The following is a 15,993-nucleotide window of genomic DNA, read 5'->3' on the forward strand; positions in this document are numbered from 1 at the left end:
GCACTACAGCCTGGGCAACAGAGTGAGACTCCGTCTCAAGAAATAAAAATATAAAACAATTTTTTAAAAAGAAAATTAGTGCCGAGAATCATCGATATGGAAATGGTATATATTACATCACATAAAAGGATATGGAAGTGAATGTAGGACAAATGAGCAGAGGTTTAGATCTGAAGGAAACTAATGTTTCTAAAAAGGTAAATAATTAACCATTGTTGGTAAACAGAAAAAAAGGATAGCCAGGTATGATGAAAGTCAAAGTGAACAGTAATTTGAAATGCAGCCGACAGTTTCAACTCAAGCACAAGAAATATGGATAAGAAATATGTGATAGTGTCAGCTGGAAAATAAGCCTTGGATACTTTTGAGTAGGAGCCCACTGATCTGGTTTGATTACTCCCCACCTCACTTTTGTGAGCAGCTGCATCCCAAAGAGCTCAGTAAAAAAGGTCACTGTGAGAAGTAGGTAGCTTAGCCTAGACCTCTGGGCCCTAGGTCTTTTTTTTCCTGGTAGAATTTTTTTTTTCCTAGTAGAGTTTCCTAGCAGAGTCTCACTATGTTGCCCAAGCTGGTTTCAAACTGCTGGCCTCAAGCAATCCTCCTACCTTGACCTCCCAAAGTGCTGCGATTACAAACGTGAGCCACTGTGCCCAACCAGTTATAAACATTTGAATGCAAAGTACCCAAAGCAGAGAAATGCTTGTGATATAATTTTAACTTGTCAATTTCTGGAAATCTATTAATATTTTAAAACCCTGCATGTACACTATGTGTAGATTTACTTACTTATATAGAGATGTGCTTACCTGAACTAATTTAAACATTTCATCTTGCAGCATCTGCCTAACGGACTCTGAACGATCTGGTAACTGAGCCGTGCATTCATTTCTCTCGGTCTTCTGAGGTGTTGGAACAGGTGGTTGTAAAGCAACATTGACTCCATTTGATATCAGAAGTGGAACTGAGGAAGATTTGTCTTTATATGTAGAAATCTGTGCACTGCGTGGAAAGCATTTAAATAAAAAACATGCATTAATTGACAAAAAACAAATTGAATGTCTATGATCTGAATATTTTGATCCCACTTTTGTCTTCCAATTTAAAGGTTATTCTGGTAGTTTTCTAGAAATTTAAACCCTAAAGCCTTTCTCTCTAGTGCCTGTCAGCCCCCCAGACACATTCGTCATCAGCTCAATTTTCATCTTTATTAAGGGATTATCTAGTCAGTGATGGGCTCCTTCATAGGGTGTTGCAAACCCAAGAGTTGACATATATTTTACTTGCCTGGTCCCTGTGGACATCTGAATTTGAGACCTGTGGAATCATTCTGACTAGCTGCACAGACTTCATAATTTGTAATTTGGCTTAGAAATATGTTTTTGACTAAAATCAATGATCCAGCATAGAGTTAAGAAAACTAGGGAAAAAATGGGTTTAAAAAACTTAATTCTAGGATCAGTAGAGAAAACTGTTTATCGTCATTAAATGTGAAACAATAGTACTGTGAACATTTCATTTCCAAGCAAACTTCTGAGTTTAAATGTATCATAAACCCTAATAAAAAATGCTTATTTACAAATAAAAATTAAGGATCAAAGCAAGGTGTTTAGGTTTTTTTTTTATAAAACAAAATGACTGTTGGGGGATGACTCCTCAAACATAGCAGATACTCAAAGTTTTCTACATTTTATAAACTAAGCAAGGGAGCAGGCAGTTATCAGATTCAAACAGATCATTGTTTCCAAAAAAGAAAAGAACATATTAAATTTCATAGAGACTTATTTAGGTTTACACTGATTCCCATTTGGCAATAATATTTGCCTTTTATCGAGCATCTAACACACCCAATAAAAAAACTTTATTTGGCAAATTCACAAAAAATAGGCATTACAACTGATCTACCTTTTCCTTTTTTGCCAAAGTGAAAGCTTTGAGTGTTGCTCCTTGAGAATCATGTTTCTCACAGCTGCTGCCAGCCTCCACTGTCCCCAGCTTTCTTAGCTGGGTGACAAGGGAGTTAGTTGCCCAATGACAGGGATCTGGAATCTAAAGAGTGAGCTGGACCCAAAGAAGGTTTAGGAGGCACCCTCTGGCGACTGGGTTCCTGAAGTGTGCTGGAAGGGGGCATGGGTTTCAGGCTGACCCCTCTTCAGGCATTCCTAGTAAAGCCACAAGGGGTTCCAGGGCTGTAGAGGTCCCCTTGGGCACAGGGTGGGTGCATTCATGCTTGCACAAGTCACTGGCACTCAAGAAGGCCTTGGGACAGTAGGGGCAGGTGTAGGGGTAAACTGAGCTGTAGGTACAGCTGGATGTGCACAGCCCAGCCCAGTCTCAGAAGCTCTTTAAACTGAGTGCAGCAAAAGGGCCGGATCTGGGTATGAGCACTCATGCAGACGCAACAACATTTTGTGAAGAAGGTCTCCTTGCACAAACAGATCTGTCCATTTTAAAACAACTTTATTGGGCTTTGCTTTCAATAGGTCTCAAGGAGATTGATTCTAACTATGAAATTTTTTTTCTGAGGTAAAGCTGTGCTATATTTTCCTATTTCGGCAAGATTTCTAAACACTAAGCACTCTGTTCAAAAGAACTGGATGAGTCTGTTCTATGAGAGAATTAAAAGCATTTCAAACACAACAAGAAATCAGTTAGAAGCTGAAAATGAGCAACAACTTCATCTTTCAATAATATATCACTACTTTTTTTCAGAAAAGACTGTTCTAACATAGTTCCTATATAATTTTAAAAGCAATCGCTAGTGGAAACTCAGTAATGAAAGATGTCAAATATGTGTGCTTATGCTGCTCTTTCAGTGTTTTATGTTGCTTTCATTTATTTTCTTAGTTTTTAGTCAAAATGTAGCAATTGTTTCAAAAATGGTACAGTTGGCATACTTTCACTCTGTGATTTGTAAAACACAACTATTTTTAAATGGTATAGTAGGCAAAACTTCTTACCTAGAAATTTCTGAACTTGTATCTACTTGCATTGATTGAGGAGTGGTATGCTCAGGATGTGAAAAGGCTTCGATCATACTATCAATAAAAATTAACAGGTGATTAGGAAGCAAGATATTCTTTGCATTATCTAAGGTATGAGTGATCTATGCTCAGCCATCTAAGAGTCTAAACATCCTCTTATCTTCTGTAATGTTTAGCTCATAATTACCATCTGTTTACATTTGTCTCCATAGCAATTAGTAACAGATCTAAGCAAAAGCAAAAAAATATGTCTGGATGACTTAAAACACCACTTAAATACTGCTGACTGCTCAGCAATGAAAAAAACAGAACCCAAAATGAGGGGACATGAGGTTAGTTAAGACCCAAATTTCACCTATAGAAGAAGGAGACACTATGCTCAGAACACTAGAGCCCATTGTCACATTTGAAACTGTAAAGAGGCTGGGCACGATGGCTCACGACTGTAATCTCAGCACTGTAGGAGGCCAAGGCAGGCGGATCACCTGAGCTCAGGAGTTCGAGACCAGCCTGGGTGACATGGTGAATCCCATCTCTAAAAAAAATACAAAAAAATTAGCTAGGCATGGTGGTGCACACCTGCAGTCCCAGCTACTCGGGAGGCTGGGGCAGGAGGATGGCTTTATCCTGGGAGGCGGAGGTTGCAGTGAGCCAAGATTGCACCACTGTACTCTACCCTGGGCAACAGAGCAAGACCCTGTTTCCAAAAAAAAAAGGAAGAAAAGAAAAAAGAAACTGTAAAGATTAGTGTTTGTCTTCTCTCTCTCTCTTCTTGGGTAATTTTCCAAAGGAATCATTTTTATGAATAGAAGTATCTAAATTACTTGTAAAGGCCCATAGTATTAAATATATTCTTTTTAATTGTCCACAGAAAAACTAACAAAATTTGCATAGTGAAAAGAAAAAGAAAATCCAATTATGTTGCTTTTTTTTTTTTTTTTGAGACGGAGTCTTGCTCTGTCACCCAGGCTGGAGTGCAGTGGCCTGATCTCGGCTCACTGCAAGCTCCGCCTCCCCGGGTCATGCCATTCTCCTGCCTCAGCCTCCCGAGTAGCTGTAACTACAAGCGCCCACCACCACACCCAGTTAATTTTTTGTATTTTTAGTGGAGACAGGGTTTCGCCGTGTTAGCCAGGATGGTCTCGATCTCTTGACCTCATGATTCACCCACCTCAGCCTCCCAAAGTGCTGGGATTACAGGCATGAGCCACCACGCCTGGCCATGTTGCCTTTCTTATCTAAGGGAATTCTAAAATTCTAGAACTTCTAAAATTCTAAAGATTTAGAAATCATGTCCAAACTGCAACCCATGAAAACTGCCTTCAGCTCTCCTTGAAGCAATAAGCTAGCCAGCAGTGTATGTGTACATCATAGCCCTAATGAATAGTGTATAGTAATCATCACAACAGTGAAAGATTTTATACATACATAAAATAATTCATAATGGTTCTTTATTTGATTCAATAAAAATGGAATGAGTATGAAAAGTGGTTCCCTACTTAGCAGCTAAATAAGCTTTGGCCTATTTACAGCTTTATTTTGATAAGGCTGATAGTGATGAGAGAACAAAAGGCATTTTAGATATCACTATTTATTTCACTCTATCAATACACAGAAGTATAACATTTACCAAAAATCATTTTACCATAACTATAAACTGAAGTTACAGTTTCACTAGAAACACAATACCACCCTAAATCATGTATTGTAAATTATGAAAGAAAAAAGCTGAAAGCTTCACTGAGGTAACCAGTGACAATCACTGTCATACTTTTTTGCCCCTTACCCTTTTTGTTCAGTCAATTTTTCCTCCATATTTGTCTCCAGTGGTTCTTCCCTTTGACACTGAACCTCTTCTGTGAACTCCTGTTAAAATGAATAGTATCCAAAAAGAAAACAGGTAAAACAAATAGGTATTACTGTCTTGAGTATTTTGAGTCTCATATTAGCCACTTAACCAGAGTAACAACAGTCTACAAGCAAGTGAGAAATCAAACAGTAAAATGTACTCCCAGGCCTGCTCTGACCTAATCTTTATACTGTGTGAATTGCCTCCAGTCTGTCACACTGGGCTATTTAGCATGTTAAGTTACAAAGACAAGATTGTGTCAGTAGACTAACACACTGTAAATTATATACACCTAACACTATATGATTATTCTTTTCCCTGTAAAAACAACTATAAAACCAGGAAAAATGAATCCTTATTGTTGCGATGGAAGATGAAATGAATGAAATGAAGCGAGAAGGGAAGTTTAGAGAAAAAAGAATAAAAAGAAACGAGCAAAGCCTCCAAGAAATATGGGACTATGTGAAAAGACCAAATCTATGTCTGATTGGTGTACCTGAAAGTGACGGGGAGAATGGAACCAAGTTGGAAAACACTCTGCAGGATATTATCCAGGAGAACTTCCCCAATCTAGCAAGGCAGGCCAACATTCAGATTCAGGAAATACACAGAACGCCACAAAGATACTCCTCAAGAAGAGCAACTCCAAGACACATAATTGTGAGATTCACCAAAGTTGAAATGAAGGAAAAAATGTTAAGGGCAGCCAGAGAGAAAGGTCGGGTTACCCTCAAAGGGAAGCCCATCAGACTAACAGCGGATCTCTCAGCAGAAACTCTACAAGCCAGAAGAGAGTGGGGGCCAATATTCAACATTCTTAAAGAAAAGAATTTTTAACCCAGAATTTCATATCCAGCCAAACTAAGCTTCATAAGTGAAGGAGAATTAAAATACTTTACAGACAAGAAAATGCTGAGAGATTTTGTCACCACCAGGCCTGCCCTAAAAGAGCTCCTGAAGGAAGCGCTAAACATGGAAAGGCACAACCGGTACCAGCCGCTGCAAAATCATACCAAAATGTAAAGACCATCGAGACTAGGAAGAGACTGCATCAACTAATGAGCAAAATAACCAGCTAACATCATAATGACAGGATCAAATTCACACATAACAATATTAACTTTAAATGTAAATGGACTAAATGCTCCAATTAAAAGACACAGACTGGCAAATTGGATAAAGACTCAAGACCCATCAGTGTGCTGTATTCAGGAAACCCATCTCACGTGCAGAGACACACATAGGCTCAAAATAAAAGGATGGAGGAAGATCTACCAAGAAAATGGAAAACAAAAAAAGGCAGGGGTTGCAATCCTAGTCTCTGATAAAACAGACGTTAAACCAACAAAGACCAAAAGAGACAAAGAAGGCCATTACATAATGGTAAAGGGATCAATTCAACAAGAAGAGCTAACTATCCTAAATATATATGCACCCAATACAGGAGCACCCAGATGCATAAAGCAAGTCCTGAGTGACCTACAAAGAGACTTAGACTCCCACACATTAATAATAGGAGACTTTAACACCCCACTGTCAACATTAGACAGATCAACGAGACAGAAAGTCAACAAGGATACCCATGAATTGAACTCAGCTCTGCACCAAGCGGACCTAGCGGACCTAATAGACATCTACAGAACTCTCCACCCCAAATCAACAGAATATACATTTTTTTCAGCACCACACCACACCTATTCCAAAATTGACCACATACTTGGAAGTAAAGCTCTCCTCGGCAAATGTAAAAGAACAGAAATTATAACAAACTATCTCTCAGATCACAGTGCAATCAAGCTAGAACTCAGGATTAAGAATCTCACTCAAAACCGCTCAACTACATGGAAACTGAACAACCTGCTCCCGAATGACTACTGGGTACATAACGAAATGAAGGCAGAAATAAAGATGTTCTTTGAAACCAATGAGAACCAAGACACAACATACCAGAATCTCTGGGATGCATTCAAAGCAGTGTGTAGAGGGAAATTTATAGCACTAAATGCCCACAAGAGAAAGCAGGAAAGATCCAAAATTGACACCCTAACATCACAATTAAAAGAACTCGAAAAGCAAGAGCAAACACATTCAAAAGCTAACAGAAGGCAAGAAATAACTAAAATCAGAGCAGAACTGAAGGAAATAGAGACACAAAAAAACCTTCAAAAAAATAATGAATCCAGGAGCAGGTTTTTTGAAAGGATCAAAAAAATTGATAGACCGCTAGCAAGATTAATAAAGAAAAAAAGAGAGAAGAATCAAATAGATGCAATAAAAATTGATAAAGGGGATATCACCACTGATCGCACAGAAATACAAACTACCATCAGAGAATATTACAAACACCTCTATGCAAATAAACTAGAAAATCTAAAAGAAATGGATAAATTCCTCGACACACACACCCTCCCAAGACTAAACCAGGAAGAAGTTGAATCTCTGAATGACCAATAACAGGAGCTGAAATTGTGGCAATAATCAATAGCTTACCAACCAAAAAAAGTCCAGGACCAGATGGATTCACAGCCAAATTCTACCAGAGGTACAAGGAGGAACTGGTACCATTCCTTCTGAAACTATTCCAATCAATAGAAAAAGAGGGAATCCTCCCTAACTCATTTTATGAGGCCAGCATCATCCTGATACCAAAGCCTGGCAGAGACACAACCAAAAAAGAGAATTTTAGACCAATATCCTTGATGAACACTGATGCAAAAATCCTCAATAAAATACTGGCAAACCGAATCCAGCAGCACATCAAAAAGCTTATCCACCATGATCAAGTGGGCTTCATCCCTGGGATGCAAGGCTGGTTCAATATACGCAAATCAATAAATGTAATCCAGCACATAAACAGAACCAAAGACAAAAACCACATGATTATCTCAATAGATGCAGAAAAGGCCTTTGACAAAATTCAACAACCCTTCATGCTAAAAACTCTCAATAAATTAGGTATTGATGGGACGTATCTCAAAATAATAAGAGCTATTTATGGCAAACCCACAGCCAATATCATACTGAATGGGCAAAAACGGGAAGCATTCCCTTTGAAAACTGGCACAAGACAGAGATGCCCTCTCTCACCACTCCTATTCAACATCGTGTTGGAAGTTCTGGCCAGGGCAATTAAGCAGGAGAAGGAAATAAAGGGTATTCAATTAGGAAAAGAGGAAGTCAAATTGTCCCTGTTTGCAGATGACATGATTGTATATCTAGAAAACCCCATCGTCTCAGCCCAAAATCTCCTTAAGCTGATAAGCAACTTCAGCAAAGTCTCAGGATACAAAATCAATGTAGAAAAATCACAAGCATTCTTATACACCAACAACAGACAAACAGAGAGCCAAATCATGAGTGAACTCCCATTCACAATTGCTTCAAAGAGAATAAAATACCTAGGAATCCAACTTACAAGGGACATGAAGGACCTCTTCAAGGAGAACTACAAACCACTGCTCAAGGAAATAAAAGAGGATACAAACAAATGGAAGAACATTTCATGCTCATGGATAGGAAGAATCAATATTGTGAAAATGGCCATACTGCCCAAGGTAATTTACAGATTCAATGCCATCCCCATCAAGCTACCAATGCCTTTCTTCACAGAATTGGAAAAAACTACTTCAAAGTTCATATGGAACCAAAAAAGAGCCTGCATCGCCAAGACAATCCTAAGCCAAAAGAACAAAGCTGGAGGCATCACACTATCTGACTTCAAACTATACGACAAGGCTACAGTAACCAAAACAGCATGGTACTGGTACCAAAACAGAGATATAGACCAATGGAACAGAACAGAGCCCTCAGAAATAACGCTGCATGTCTACAACTATCTGATCTTTGACAAACCTGAGAAAAACAAGCAATGGGGAAAGGATTCCCTATTTAATAAATGGTGCTGGGAAAACTGGCTAGCCATATGGAGAAAGCTGAAACTGGATCCCTTCCTTACACCTTATACAAAAATTAATTCAAGATGGATTAAAGACTTAAACGTTACACCTAAAACCATAAAAACCCTAGAAGAAAACCTAGGCATTACCATTCAGGACATAGGCATGGGCAAGGACTTCATGTCTAAAACACCAAAAGCAATGGCAACAAAAGCCAAAATTGACAAATGGGATCTAATTAAACTCAAGAGCTTCTGCACAGCAAAAGAAACTACCATCAGAGCGAACAGGCAACCTACAAAATGGGAGAAAATTTTCGCAACCTACTCATCTGACAAAGGTCTAATATCCAGAATCTACAATGAACTCAAACATATTTACAAGAAAAAAACAAACAACCCCATCAAAAAGTGGGCGAAGGACATGAACAGACACTTCTCAAAAGAAGACATTTATGCAGCCAAAAAACACATGAAAAAATGCTCACCATCACTGGCCATCAGAGAAATGCAAATCAAAACCACAATGAGATACCATCTCACACCAGTTAGAATGGCAATCATTAAAAAGTCAGGAAACAACAGATGCTGGAGAGGATGTGGAGAAATAGGATCACTTTTACACTGTTGGTGGGACTGTAAACTAGTTCAACCCTTGTGGAAGTCAGTGTGGCGATTACTCAGGGATCTAGAACTAGAAATTCCATTTGACCCAGCCATCCCATTACTGGGTATATACCCAAAGGACTATAAATCATGCTGCTATAAAGACACATGCACACGTATGTTTGTTGCGGCATTATTCACAATAGCAAAGACTTGGAACCAACCCAAATGTCCAACAATGATAGACTGGATTAAGAAAATGTGGCACATATACACCATGGAATACTATGCAGCCATAAAAAATGATGAGTTCACGTCCTTTGTAGGGACATGGATGAAATTGGAAATCATCATTCTCAGTAAATTATCACAAGAACAAAAAACCAAACACCACATGTTCTCACTCATAGGTGGGAATTGAATAATGAGAACATATGGACACAGGAAGGGGATCATCACACTCTGGGGACTGTTGTGGGGTGGGGGGAGGGGGGAGGGATAGCATTGGGAGATATACCTAATGCTAGATGACGAGTTAGTGGGTGCAGTGCACCAGCATGGCACATGTATACATATGTAACTAACCTGCACATTGCACACATGTACCCTAAAACCCAAAGTATAACAATAATAAATAAATAAAAGAAAAAAAATTGAAAAAAAAAAAAAAAAAAAAAGAATTGTTGCAAGGCAGGCAGATCCACTTGAGGTCAGGAGTTCTAGATCAGCCTGGCCAACATGGTGAAACTCCGTCTCTACAAAAAAATACAAAAAATTAGTCAGGCATGGTGGCGCATACCTGTAGTCCCAGCTACTTGGGATGCTGAGGCAGAATCGCTTGAACCTGGGAGGTGGAAGCTGCAGTTAGCCAAGATCACACCACTGCACTCCAGCCTGGGCAACAGAGCAAGACTGTCTCAAAAATAAAAATAAAAATAAAAAAGAATTGTTACAACAGATAGGGCACGGTGGCTCACACCTGTAATTTCAGCACTTTGAGAGGTTGAGGCTAGGAGTTCAAGACCAGACTAAGCAACATAGCAAGGCCCAGTCTCTACAAAAAAATGTTTTTTTAAAAAAATTAGCTGGGCATAGTGGTGTGCACCTATAGTAAGACCCAGCTACTTGGGAGGCTGAGGCAAGAGGATTACTTTATTCCAGGAATTACAGGCTGCAGTGAGCCATGATCGTGCCACTGCACTCCAGCTTGGGCAAAAGAACAAGACCCTCACCTCAAAAAAAAAAAAACCAACACAGAATTGTTACAATAATTGGAAATGTCTATGTTCCCCCTGGAAATTCAGTGTATAGAGTTTTGAGAAAAATAATACCAAAAAGTATATATATGTATAAAAAGTATACTACAGCTGAATTATACTTTTTAATTTTTTTTTTAAAGACAGGGTCTCACTCTGTTGCCCAGGCTGGAATGCAGTAGCACAATACAGCTCACTACAGCCTCAAACTCCTGGAGTCAAATGATCCTCTCACCTCAGCCTTCCCAAGTAGCTGAGACTACTACAGGCGCATGCCATCATGCCCGGCTATTTTTTAATTTTTTGTAGAGATGGAGTCTTGTTCTCTTGACCAGGCTGGTCTAAAACTCCTGGCCTCAAGCAATCCTCCCGCCTCAGCCTCCCAAAGTGCTGGGATTACAGGCATCAGTTGCCATGCTTGGCCATACTTCCATACTTTTTAAATAAAGGACACATTTGCTACTCTTCATTAAATAAATTTGCTACAGCAGTTTATGACATGAAAATTTCATTGCCTGAAATTATTGGACATGTTACTACACTGTACTAGAATTTCAGGGAAAGAAAAATGCCACACAGCATGGCTATATTCTATAACCCATAGTGCATTTTTAAGAGCTAGCCTTGCTTTGATATATTTAATAACAATGAATAAAAACATGTATAATTTAAACACTGCACAAAATGAAAGATGAATAATTGTATCCACTATTTATTGACTTACTTCTTCTAACTGCTGTGGTAAAGTCATCATGCAAATGGCAAGACTGGGACTTCTGAAACCTCCAACAGATTCTTCAATGTCTTCTAGCGATAAGTGAAGATGAAGAGAAAACTGATCATTTAAAAAATAAGCTATTGACTTTTTAGAGGGCTCAGGGAATATTACCAGAAACAATATAATGACAGAAATACTTTCTATCGTTTTTATAAAGACAGTCTTTCAAAACACCTGGAGTCTATTCCATCTTCATCAGGTAAATCCCAGATGAGCCTTGAGAAGCCTTATTATTCAGTATGTTTAACTCCACATAGTGCTCTGAGAGTTTCTGTCTTAAGGAAGACTGCTGGGGAGAGGTTTATAGAGTTGCTTCACAGAAATTAACAGACCATAATTATTATATAAGCAGCACAAGAGGCCCAACAATTGTAAAAGAGCACCAACATAAAAATACCTTAGATCTTCTTGGTTTTATTAAAACCAAAATTAGAGTTAATATGCTCAATATTTCATAAATATTTAATTCTCTTTTTATTTTAGGTTACTGTAAACATACTAACTTAGGTATAAGACTAAATAAGTTATCTCAGATAATATTATTTACCAATTTCAAATTAATAAAGCCAAAAAAATAGATTATCTAAATGAACTGACCTTCATAGTCTGGTATGTGCATATCCATTTCCTCTTCTGTAAATGCTTCTACTTCGAAAAGATTCTCATCAATATCTATAAATTCTTTTTTAGTATTATGAGTGATGGAAATAATGTCATCATTGATTTCTTCTATATCAGGATTTTTTGCTTCAGTTGGCATTCTACTGAAAAAAATGCAGCAACTAAAATTACAACTATTCTTGGAGATAAAGAGCTAATTCAGTTTTGGGTTTTTTGTTTTTATTTAAATGGAGTCTCACCCAGGCTGGAGTGCAATGGTGCAATCTCGGCTTAATTCAGTTTTTTAAAAGCAAAGAACAAACTTTGGTTTCATATTTATAAAATCTTTATTTAAAAAATTCTGATACATAGAAGCTCAGGTAAAGATTGTTCAGTAAATAACTAAACATTATAGTTCTTATGATTGGAATAATTTCAACTTATCTAAAACTATCATTCTCACAAAGGACTCCATGCTATAATGGCTTTTGCCTTGGTATTCAAAGCTATGTTACTCCTAGCATTGCTTCATATATAAAAATGGATGAAAGGATTAGTTCAACTTCTGATGTGGGAAATAAATTGATAAAGGAATCTCTCAGGATGAATTAATTGCTCTCTCAGAAGATATAAGCTAGACCAAGAGGGAAGAAATACAATTTGCAATGAATTGTTAAAGCACCTCAGAGAGCTCACTGCCTGCTCCTCTACTTCAAAAAATGCTCATTCCTTTAACTTTCAAGGGTTTGATCTTCCCTTTAAGCCCAAATGCCATCAAACCACGTGTCTTATATTGAAAAGAAGAGTATAATCAGCAACTTACTTCAAGATATTTTGACAAGATTTATTCTGACCATTTCTTTCCTCAGTTCCACCTGGAGTTGCTACTGCAACTGAACCGCCAGCATCTGATTTGCTCTCCCTTTCAATATTGGGTCCAATCTGACACCCAGTGTCACGATTCTCTATCATCTAAAGCAAACCATTTAAAGTATTTAGTATCTATTGAACCCTTTATTTTTCACCATATTTTAAAATTATTCATTCTTTCTACAGGAATTCTGAATAAACCTCTTATTCATTTATCAAATATTTACTGCATTTCTACAACTCAATATTTGTTGCTGAAGCAATGATCAAGTCTTTATTCTAACTGGAAAAAGCAAATCAGACTACCTAAATAGCATTCAAAAGAAATCAGCCTTACAAATTTGTAAGGCATATTGTCATTGTTTTCAGGCCACAAAACAGTGGCAAAAAAATTATAATATTCTCATTTCATTCCCTTTGCTATATCATAAAGACATTCAGTAGTTATTTCAAAATGACATAGTAGACAAAAATACATGCAGCTAAAAACGCAAGGTACGTATCCCTTTTGTCTCACTTAAAATTTCCATATACATTACCTAGAAATACACATTTCAAGGATGACCAATATCACAGTATCATATCAACTGTATACCTTGTAATAACAGAAACCAATCTCAAGGAAAAAAAGGACTAGTGTGGTGGCTCCCACCTGTAATCCCAACATTTTGAGAGGCCAAGGCGGGAAGGTCACTTGAGCCCAGGAGTTTGAGACCAGCTTGGGTAACAAAGGGAAACCCTGTCTCTATAAAAAATTTAAAAATTAGCCAGGCATAGTGGCATGAGCCTGTGGTCCCAGCTGCTTGGAAGATTCAAGTGGAAGGATCACTTGAGCCCAGGAGGTCAAGACTGCAGGCAGCTGTGATCCTAAGACTGCACTCCAGCCTGGGTGATAAAGCAAGACTCTGGACCAGGCACAGTGGCTCACACCTGTAATCCCAGCACTTTGGGAGGCCGAGGCGGGCGGATCACAAGGTCAGGAGTTTGAGACCACCCTAGCCAATATGGTGAAACCCCATTTCTACTAAAAAATACAAAAATTAGTCAGGCGTGGTGGCGCGCGCCTGTAGTCCCAGCTACTCGCAAGGCTGAGGCAGGAGAATCACTTGAATCCAGGAGGTGGAGGTTGTAGTGAGTTGAGACCACGCCACTGCACTCCAGCCTGGGTGACAGAGTGAGACTCCATCTCAAAAAAAACAAACAAAACAAAACAAAAAGCAAGACTCTGTCTCAAAAAATGAATAAGTAAAAAATAAAAGGAAACAAATTCACATATTCACATACACACACACACACGTACACACTCACATTCACATCCTTCAGCCTAGAATAAACTACTTCGGAATAAAAGCACTTGCCATTGACTAGGGAAGAAAGAATAGTTAATTAAACACTAACTCCTCTACTGACTCCCATCTGCCTTTCTGTGTTTGGTTCTCCAACCTCTTCTGGCCTGAGAGTATAAGAAAAACGATCCCCTAATGGACTTGATGAGACATCAGTAATTAAAACTAGAGAGGCACCTAGTCCTTCTTCATCTGAACCAAAACCTGAAACTGAAAGGAGAAATAATATAAGTGTAATACCACTTGTAATATCACTTAAAATTATCTCCTTCCCTTTTTTCTTTTTTATAAATACACATAAAACTTCAAAACCTCACAGCCTCTCTGAAAGCACTTTATTGTTAAGAATTAAAGGAACCACTGGAAGAAAAAAATAGGAGATACTGATTATAATCAACATTGTCATTAATTTTCTATTATTTAATGATTCTTTAATAGATGGGAAATGTAAACATAGTTTTAATCTAAAATGAGAATTCTCATTTGTAAGTAATAAACAATTGATACGCTTACCTTAACAATGGCATTTTTTGCCTTATATGTAGCAAAATAGGGTTGTTGCAAAAGCCATAATGATGTAAGAATGGCAGCTGTAGAGGTCTTTACATGAATTACTGGACTGTACTCAGAGGATGACTCAGTTATACCAGAATCACAGAGTAGCCTTCTATCAGACCACCTTATCATCCATTCCAGCAGTCTTCCTATACTGCCAAATGTGTTTAGTGCTAAAGGAAGATCTTCTTGAGGGTTAATATCATTGCACTGAATAGCTTTGAAAATACATCTTCTAGTTTTAATGGACTTGGGAGTCCAAAAAATGTGGTTTGATGATCTCTGGATTAGACACTTCTCTCTAGTGTCATCTTGTATTTTGTAAATTGACTTTTGTTTTAAACCAAATAATCCACTCATTCCTTCATTCTTACTGACTTCATTCGAAGGATATTGTAAAAAAGGTTTGATCCCTTGATTAACCAGTACTGATGATGAAAGTTCCTGGTTTCCTAAATGCATGCCATATTTATCATTTAAAGAGGATGATTTTTCTGATTCATAGGACTCAGGAGCAACAACAAAGCAAGAACCAGCTCTAAACACATTCTGGCTTTTAGTTTTGCTCTGACGTCGTTTTAATGTTGTATGTACATCAAAAAGTAAAGAATTAAGTTCATGTTCTCTAAGCTTTCCAGAAAAACTAGTTAGAAATGGAATGCCAGCATCCCTGGAGTAAGGTAGGTCTCTTTCAAGAATGTAACTCAAAAACAGATCAAGGAATTTAATATATTCATCATCATCACGTTCAAATTCCCAAACCCCTATTACAGGAAGTGTATTTTGTGATAACTTTTCATGATCTTCTTTCTTTGTAGGATTTTCTTTCTGATTACACATTTTCTTTTTATCAGTGGGTTTACCAATTGATGTTAATTCCATGTGATTTGGGGCATTTCTATAGCAAAAAAATAAAATAAAATAAGACAAAATTAAAGATCATTTAATCACTAAAACTGATCTTAGAATTGACATGAAAAATTCTCTCCAATGATTAAGTCATGTATATTTTGTGTGCCTCAATTACCTACATTTCAAACGAGGGAGTGGGACTAAATGATTTCTAAGTGTTTTCAAGAGTGGAACATTTCTACTATGAGATAAAAAAAAATAATATCAAAAGGGAAAATTTGTATTAGAAGAGATTAAAATGTGTCCACAGAAATTTCACTATAAAAGAACATGAATGATTTTTCTGTGGGTAAAAGAAATAGTCCTCTAATGGGTCAGATTTTAGGAATACAAAGTCAACAAAAA

General features: G+C 37.7%; 1 protein-coding gene across 17 annotated transcripts in view; it reads right to left on the reverse strand.

Moving 5' to 3' along the window:
• CPLANE1 (ciliogenesis and planar polarity effector complex subunit 1) overlaps nt 1–15,993 on the reverse strand; it is a 150,025-nt gene that overhangs the window by 69,989 nt on the left and 64,043 nt on the right. For 13 of the 17 annotated variants that reach the window (XM_054487076.2, XM_054487082.2, XM_054487080.2 and 10 more), the window contains 7 exons: nt 14,695–15,634; nt 12,789–12,937; nt 11,963–12,129; nt 11,312–11,394; nt 4,768–4,847; nt 2,958–3,035; nt 807–999 (listed from right to left, as the gene is read on the reverse strand). In XM_054487076.2, coding sequence (XP_054343051.1) covers nt 807–999; nt 2,958–3,035; nt 4,768–4,847; nt 11,312–11,394; nt 11,963–12,129; nt 12,789–12,937; nt 14,695–15,634 — 1,690 coding nt within the window. The remainder of the gene's footprint in view (nt 1–806; nt 1,000–2,957; nt 3,036–4,767; nt 4,848–11,311; nt 11,395–11,962; nt 12,130–12,788; nt 12,938–14,694; nt 15,635–15,993) is intronic. The other 4 variants (XM_054487081.2, XM_054487077.2, XM_063664736.1 and 1 more) reach the window with 2 other exon arrangements.

The sequence above is a fragment of the Pongo pygmaeus genome, chromosome 4 (assembly GCF_028885625.2).
Source record: "Pongo pygmaeus isolate AG05252 chromosome 4, NHGRI_mPonPyg2-v2.0_pri, whole genome shotgun sequence".
NCBI classification, from domain to species: Eukaryota; Metazoa; Chordata; class Mammalia; order Primates; family Hominidae; genus Pongo; species Pongo pygmaeus.